Here is an 8,454-nt window from a genome sequence, read left to right on the forward strand (position 1 = left end):
AATGCTAGTAAACACACCATGACCATGCGTTATGTGAATGCATTTTATATAGTATTTTAATGCATCTGTGTATTTTATGTAATATTATAATGTTTTATTGTTGTAAACTGACTGCCGGTGTGCCAAAGACACATTTCCATTTTATGTAAATGTAATGGACAACAAAGTTTTCTTTATCTTTATTTAAATATTGTATGAACTATATAATAACTTGATATAAAAGTTAATAAATAAAGATGTGTGTGGTGTAACTGCACATTGACTGTGTGTGTAATCAAATGTAACAGTTGCAGATATAAATGCGTGGGGAGCCTTGTGCAGGAATGAAGACATACCGGTAGTTAATTAAAAAGTTAAAAAGAGAACATTTTATCTGGAGCCAGACAGTCACACTCCCCTTTCAAACAGAGATATAAACAAGCTCTTTCAATGAATGACCTGAGCTCAAGGTCTTTACTTAGATATGAAGAGAAACAATGTGAAACAACACATGCCTGTCAGTCAACATGGATGAAAAACATTCTTCAGTTGGGGGTATATTTCTCTATTTGGACATTATAGCCTGAACGTGCAGGGACAGTCAGATACTACATATTATTTACAACACACTGTAATATGCAGGGCAAATGGTAAATAGTGCATTTATATAGCGCCTTCATCCAAGGTGCTTTACGTAGATGTGCATTACAGAATTTAGAACATTTTGCCGGGTTCCCGTCCAGAATGGGCTAACACATACGGTATCTACTCTTCTGGGGGTCCAAGGCACAACATGTTTTCAGATGGGGGAGTGTCACTCTCTCTCTCTCTCACTCTCTCTCTCCCTCCCTCCCTAGATCTCTAAATGGAGCAGCTGAACTCACAGAGTTTCCAAACCTGACTGGAACCTATCATCTGGAGAGCTTGTAAGACATGCACGGTCGCACACATACAGTACACACACACACACACGCACGCACGCACGCATGCACGTACACACACACGCATGCACGCACGCACACACACACACACACACACACACACACACACACACACACCTTACAATAAAATGTGTGTTATATTTTCACATTTTATTTTTGTGAGTGGATTTGTGTGTGTGGGTTCGTGCATGCGTGGGTTTGTGCACGTGTGTGCATGCGTGCGCGGGTGTGTGTGTGTGTGTGTGTGTGCGTGTGTGTGTGTGTAGGACTATAACAGGATCTAGGATCTCCTCTCTTCCTCCCATGCTCTGTGAGAAGCTTCCAAACCTCCAACTACTGTAAGTACGACACCAACGAAGAAGAATCAAACACCTTTCATGTCCACCAATGAATAAGTCAAACTGTCTGTCTGTCTGTCTGTCTGTCTGTCTGTCTGTCTGTCTGTCTGTCTGTCTGTCTGTCTGTCTGTCTGTCTGTCTGTCTGCCTGCCTGCCTGTCTGTCTGTCTGTCTGTCTCTCTCTCTCTCTCTCTCTCTCTCAGTGATGTGTCTTATAACAGACTCCAGTCTCTACCCAGTCTGTCAGCATGTAAACGTCTCCAGAAGATGTAAGCATGTTATTATATTATGATCATATATTATACCATTGTAATGATGATGACATTAGTAATAGGATACGCTCATACTTTAATCTAATCGATTTGATTTGTCTAATCTGTGTGTGTGTGTGTGTGTGTGTGTGTGTGTGTGCGCGCATGCACGCGTGTGTGTGATGGTCACAGAGATCTTCATCATAATGACATTCAGCAGATATCCGAGAACACTTTCCATGGTCTGCTGTCCCTGCACACAATGTGAGCGCACGCATGCACGCACACACACACTCACATGCACGCACGCATGCACACACACACACACACACGCACGCACGCGCGCCCACACACACACACACACGGGCACACACACACGGGCACACACACACACACACACACCGCAGTCATCATAGCTTAGTTTTTATTTATTTTTCATAAACTTTTCGTAGTCGTTGACATACTGTATATCTTTTGCCAGAGTTTTAGGCCTTGTCCACACGTATCCGGGTAAACTGATAAACGTATGCAACGCGTTTTTGGTCCATATACACGCATCTTTTGGAAAACTCAGTGTATTTTTTTAAACTCCGCCTGTGTTTTCCCGTGTGGACAATGTAAACTGAGTTTTGCATGGGTCTTGCCATTGGTCATATCATATGGACAGAGAGATTTAAAAAAAACATGTCGTATGGACAGAGAGATTTAAAAAAACATGTCGTATGGACAGAGAGATTTAAAAAAACGAAAACGCTACGTTTATGTAGGTGTGGATAGTCGACGGAATCAACACAACCCCTGAAACAAACTCTTGGACTCTTTGAAATTGGAGAAATGGGTCTCTATAGACATTTTGGATAGACCTACTACTTTTGTTTAAATACAGCAATCAAATGATTCAAAATGTACTCTGGCTAGACATTTACGTTAAAACAATACAAAATCATATTATTCATTGTTTACCACAAACTGAGTGATCACTGAATTGTCTGTCTGTCTGTCTGTCTGTCTGTCTGTCTGTCTGTCTGTCTGTCTGTCTGTCTGTCTGTCTGTCTGTCTGTCTGTCTGTCTGTCTGTCTGTCTGTCCTCTCATAGGGACATATCGTGGAACAGGTTGTCTTCAGTGGAGTCCAGTGGTGTTGCTGCTCTGCCTGCTCTCAACAAACTGTGAGAACTACAGTACACACCATGAGATTGATTGAGTCAATACTTAGTCATAAATGCGAACAGCACGAGGTACAGTAAGACGTCACGGCTAAAATGATAACACAAAGAAACTCCTGGGGACTTGTTTCCATTGTGGTCCTATCATGTATTCAATTAACATAGCATAAAGAAAACTTCACACAACATCACGTCATCAACAGTGGAAATGCGGAAATGACATTTATCTTCCCCTTGTGGTCACCTGATAGAAATGAAAATTCAGGGGATGAGATCAGTTAGCCTCAGAATCAGATTACATTCGTTTGAGATGAGAGCACATCAAATGAGTTGAGATAACAAGGGACGAGATATAATTAGTTGATATAAGAAGTGCTAAGTGAAGTCATTTATTTTCTTCCATTGTGTAATAATACATTCTTCTGTCTCTCCCTTTTTCTGTCTTTCCAGGGACCTCTCGTTCAATCAGCTTTCCTCCCTGCCGGTGATTGGCCTAGGCAGTCTAACTCACCTGCGATTGGCTGGGAATCGTCAGCTGACCCAGCTGATACAGAGAGAGAGCTTACCTCGAGTCAGGTACACGAGTGCCATGATGCTGCATGTGTACATTATGCCTAGCCTACATGATGCTGCATGTGTACATTATGCCTACATGATGCTGCATGTGTACATTATGCCTACATGATGCTGCATGTGTACATTATGCCTACATGATGCTGCATGTGCAGTCTCGGGGCGGCGGTGGATCCAAAACAAACATCCTGTCTAGTAGTGTCAAGTAATAGTATGTCAACAATGTGCTATATATATTTTTTTTTCTCTTCTTTTCCCTCTGTGTGTTAAGCATGTGCAGCAGCTATATCTGGTTGGACCATATAATGTATAACCTAATTCTGATCAGTGTTTGGGTCTATTGTTTTACGCCTCTTGTGCAGATCCAAATAAAATAATTCAAATGTGTGTGTGTGTGTGTGTGTGTGTGTGTGTGTGTGTGTGTGTGTGTGTGTGTGTGTGCGCGCGCGCAGGGTGATGGAGGTACCATATGCATTCCAGTGTTGTGCATTCATCTCCTGTCTGAAAAAAGTAGGGAGAACGAAGGAACAAAACAACGGTACACACACACACACACACACACACTACTACTTACTGTTGATCGTTCAAGCAGTGTAGGTTAATTTGTAATTGATTAGGTGCCGGAAATGACATTGAGGCGAAGGTGTGATCTGTGTGTGTGTGTGTGTGTGTGTGTGTGTGTGTGTGTTGTGCGTGCGTGCGTGTGTTTCAGATCAGGACCCCCAAGATGAACCAACAATGCACACACACTCTGTCCACTGTACACCTACACCAGGTACACACTACACACACACACACACACACACACACACGTGCTTTCACAGTTAGTTTTACTTATTTTTTTAAACACACAATACATTAAGTTAGTTATCGGTTTATTTCAGTTAAAATGTTTTGTCAATTCTAGTTTTTGTTATCTTCTTAGTTTTAGATCTACATTCTACTGTGCGTGCGCACACATGCCTTAGCCTTTATCCCTAAACGTATTTGCCCCATTTTACTATCTTGAAAAAACGTTTTTAAATAGTTCAACTAGCGGCTAGTTGAACTATTTAAAAACGTTACTAGCCGATCTTCATTGACACGTAGTGAGCTTGTAGATCGGCTATTTGAACTTTAAAATGTCTTTCAAAATAGGTTTAGGGATAAGGGGTAAGAGATGGAGACAGGTATGCAGTGGACCGGCAAGATATATCCCAGAGTGTTTTTCTGTCTGCAGGTCCGCTGCATACCTGTCTTCATCTCTTCAGCGGTTGGCTCCTCCGCGGAGGGGTGTGGCTCATCGCCCTGCTCTCATTGGTCGGCAACGTGCTGGTGGCGCTGTCCGTCTTCCTGCCGGCCACACCCACCTCTCGACTGACGCCTCCCAAGCTTCTGATTGGCCTGCTGGCGCTGGTGAACGGCATGATGGGAGTTTGGACCGGATGGACGGCTGTGGTTGACGCCTGGACCTACGGAAGATTCTGGAGGTACTGAGCAGCGCTGGGGCTTCAAATCAATAACCATTAGGATTAATAATCACTGGTCTCATGATGAGAAGAAAACGATTTAGAATTGTTTTGTGTCTAGTTAATATTTAAGATATGTTTAGGTTATTTGACATGAAAATGATTGAGAAGCACTGACCTACACCAGTGTGCAAGGAGGATGATTAAGAAGGAACAGTCAGCAATAGGAGGTACAGGAGGAAAAACTGGATCCGGAACTCGGACACTAACTAACTAACTAACTAACTTCAACTATGAATAAAGGCAGAAAAGCCTAAAACAAATCGTACAAAAACGAAAAAATAATAAATTTGTTCATATAAGTTGGTCCACACCTGGCTCTAATTCACTCCCAGTGAGAGAATCTGCCGGATATACAAAATGGCATACAGGTGACCTTACCTTCATAATAAATACCCTGTGTGCGTGTGTATGTGTGTGTGTGTGTGTGTGTGTGCGTGCGTGTGTGTGTGTGTGTGTGCGTGTGCCTGCGTGCGTGTGTGAGTGCAGGTATGGCGCGCGTTGGGAGAACAGCTTCCTGTGCGGGCTGAGTGGCTTCCTCTCTGTGTTCTCCTCTGAAACTGCCCTCTTCCTGTTAACCCTTGCTGCTCTGGAGAGAAGCAGAGCACGCAACACGCTCACTCAGAAAGGTATGGATGCGTTCAAAGTTCGAAACCCGCTCCAAGAAATTAAATTTGCCCAGTCTTTGAACATTTCAAAAAATATGCTGATAAATTGGCTGATGGGCAAGTTAGTATAGTGTTTTATTTATCTATTTATTGTCTTTTGTTTACTGATCTATGACGGTCTGTTGTAAATGTAATTATTATTGTGATTTTAGTACACACATGTTCTTCCTACCATATGCTGTAACTATTTATTTGGATCACAATGGAATTAAGTCCTCTGACTTTTTGTGCAATCCTGATAATTCTGTACTGCTCTTTTATGAATTGTATCAAGAATATATCAAATCAAATCAAAATCAACAACCAGTCTGCATGTCCCAGGCTGGACCACCCGAAGGAACAAAGTTCCCAGTCCACTCCTGCATTGCCGCCCGGTTTCATATCGCTCTCCATAGCGTATCTCATGGGCCCAGAATCCACCCACTGTTGTTTCGATAGTGGACGGACACCCCGCTAGAAGGCCAGCAGGTCCGACGCCTCTCTTTCTTGTATGCAGGCTTGCGATGGTGTTGAAGCACATGCAGTGTCCACTCCACAGAGGTTGCAAATGCATCTTAAATCTGCACCCACTACATTAACGGTGGTAGTTACAATGGAGCAGTTTAACGTCATGCCCAGGACACACACACACACGCACACACACACACACACACACACACACACACACACATGCATAATGTACACACAGGCAGAAATTGTTAACTTTATATTCGAATTCGAATACTCAACCCCAGTACATAGAAAAACTACCATGTCAACATGATTTTATAATTATATTTGTTAAGTCTTGGTGCTTTAAAGTAAACCAATATTATCTGTATTAATCTGTATTTCTGTCTGTCTGTCTGTCTCTCTCTCTCCTCCAGTCTCTCCCCCTCTCTCTCCTCTCTCCCTCCGCCTGTCCGTGTGCGTTTGCTTCCTGTTGGGTTTCGCGGCGACTCTGCCCCCTCTGCTGGCCGAGGACGGAACTACGTCCCTGTGCCTCCCGCTCTTCTCGCTCTCCTCCTGCCTCTCCTCGTCTCTCTCCCTGCTCCTGCTCAACTCGCTGTGCTTCCTGCTCATGACGCTGGCCTACGTGCACGCGTATGTGCACACGTACCGCGCCTGTGGCGTCGGCGGCGGTTTGAGCCCCAGGGAGGAGGAGGAGGCCATGATGATGACGCGCCACGTCGCCTTCCTGATCTTCTCCAACTTCGTCCTCTTCTTGCCCGTGGCGTTCCTCTCCTTATCCTCCCTGCTGCACCTCAAGGTTATTAATATACTTACATTTATGTTTGGTTTTAAAAACCCTCAGCCCTTGATGATGATGTGTTCACACGTGGTATATGCAAAGATGCAAAGATCACAGCATATATTTGTCGCTTTGTTGCTCACACGGTCGTTGACGTCGTCAAGCGTGAATCTGTAGTGAGCCTCTCCAATTGATCCAAAATGCTGCAGAATTCTCACATGTCACTCCTCTTCTCCGCTCCCTCCATTGGCTCCCGGTCGCTGCCCAGAGTACAAAACTCTGACGCTGGCATTCAAAGCAACCAAAGGTACGGCACCGCCGAATCTTGCAAGTCTGATCGCACGCTACAAACCCTCCCGAGCACTTGGATTAGCCGACTCAGGGAAACGACGCAGCGAAGTAGCTTTGTTAAAAACAACGCTCCACACTTCCCAAACTCTTCTCCTTTCTGGCTCCAAAACTATGGAATGCACTTCCCATTGCAATCAGAACTGCAGATTCACTCCCAATCTTCCGCCGCAGTCTGAAAACGCACCCTTTCAGACTCCCATCGTAGCCCATAGCACTTGCCGTAGTACTTGCCATAGCCTCGACCTCCTACAGGCGTATGCATAGGCTCAATTTATGTAATTTAAATAGCACTTTATGTAAGACATAGCACTATACACATTCCTTAGATACTGTACATATTTCACTGTTAGGTTCTTAAACTTACTTGGATTCATGATGACTATTTTCCTGTTTTGATGTATTGTATGTATCATGTTTTCTGTTCTTGCTTACTGTAACTCGCTCTGGATTAAGAGCGTCTGCTAAATGCCTAAATTGTAAATTGATGTGTGTCTGAGGCGCGCCGGCCGGTGGGGGAGATTGAAAAACAACCACAATCCAGCGTGGAGTCTCAACTGCGAGCCCTTTTGGACCTAGGCATCTTTTGCAGTGTAAAGTGTCCTCCACGTTTCTACACTCTCAGAGTTACACACCCGTACGGGCCAGGGCCATTTGGTTCCACTCAAGGACACTTTGAGACCCACTGGTGTAGTTGTGAGATCGTCTGGTTAATTACAACGTAGCACAGTGTTTCCAGTGAGTCAACATGCACAATAGCAGCACCCAGACTCCGTTTGACCAGAGTGGAACAGAGCATCATCGGTAACACCTGTGAAGGAAGTAGCTCTTTCTAAAATGACGTGCATGCATAGAGCCCATTGTCATTTGTAAATTATGCATTGTAATTATACACAGCTGGAGGCCGTGCAAGGAGCACTCCTCCTGGTGGTGGCGCTGCCCGCCTGCGTCAACCCGCTGCTCTACCTGCTGTTCACCCCGCTGGCCCGGGAAGACCTGCAGAGGGCGCTGATGAGCAGGAGGACCACACAGCCAGGAGGAGGCCAGCTGGCGGCACTGGGGTGGTTGTACGGCGGGGGGGGAGTGGGCGGAGGAGGCGAGGAGGAGAAGAGGTCGTGCGATTCCACGCAGGCACTCGTGGAGGTTGGCGGGGCCACGGAGGAGGAGGAGGAGGAGGAGGGCGAGAGAGGAAGAGGAAGACAGGAAGTACGACGGCCCGTGGCGTTTGTTGTTGCCTGTCACTAGACTGAGATGCACGCACGGACATACGCACATATGCACATATACACGCATGCACATGCACAACTAGAGAGTACTGTGTAGGGCTGGGCGATATGACTATTATTTAAAACTTTTGCCTCGTTTACAATTAATGAACGATTATGAATAGGAAATGGCAGATCTACAAGCTCACAACGCATCGCAATGCCTTGTGAGGTTGTAGATCTGCTGTT

At 44.9% G+C, this 8,454-nt stretch overlaps 1 protein-coding gene across 1 annotated transcript in view; it reads left to right on the top strand.

The window, feature by feature from the left end:
* Positions 1–8,245, top strand: part of LOC308310642 (leucine-rich repeat-containing G-protein coupled receptor 5-like) — a gene marked incomplete at its 3' end in the record, with an annotated part of 26,614 nt that extends 18,369 nt beyond the window's left edge. Inside the window, exons 10-21 of the mRNA XM_080757023.1 lie at positions 837–905; positions 1,187–1,258; positions 1,461–1,526; positions 1,701–1,772; positions 2,604–2,675; positions 3,123–3,248; positions 3,698–3,783; positions 3,958–4,020; positions 4,465–4,714; positions 5,243–5,382; positions 6,303–6,670; positions 7,898–8,245. Coding sequence (XP_080613149.1) covers positions 837–905; positions 1,187–1,258; positions 1,461–1,526; positions 1,701–1,772; positions 2,604–2,675; positions 3,123–3,248; positions 3,698–3,783; positions 3,958–4,020; positions 4,465–4,714; positions 5,243–5,382; positions 6,303–6,670; positions 7,898–8,245 — 1,732 coding nt within the window. The remainder of the gene's footprint in view (positions 1–836; positions 906–1,186; positions 1,259–1,460; positions 1,527–1,700; positions 1,773–2,603; positions 2,676–3,122; positions 3,249–3,697; positions 3,784–3,957; positions 4,021–4,464; positions 4,715–5,242; positions 5,383–6,302; positions 6,671–7,897) is intronic.
* Positions 8,246–8,454: the final 209 nt, after the last annotated feature.

The sequence above is a fragment of the Protomyctophum bolini genome, assembly GCF_963924005.1.
Source record: "Protomyctophum bolini genome assembly, chromosome: 23".
Classification (NCBI taxonomy): domain Eukaryota; kingdom Metazoa; phylum Chordata; class Actinopteri; order Myctophiformes; family Myctophidae; genus Protomyctophum; species Protomyctophum bolini.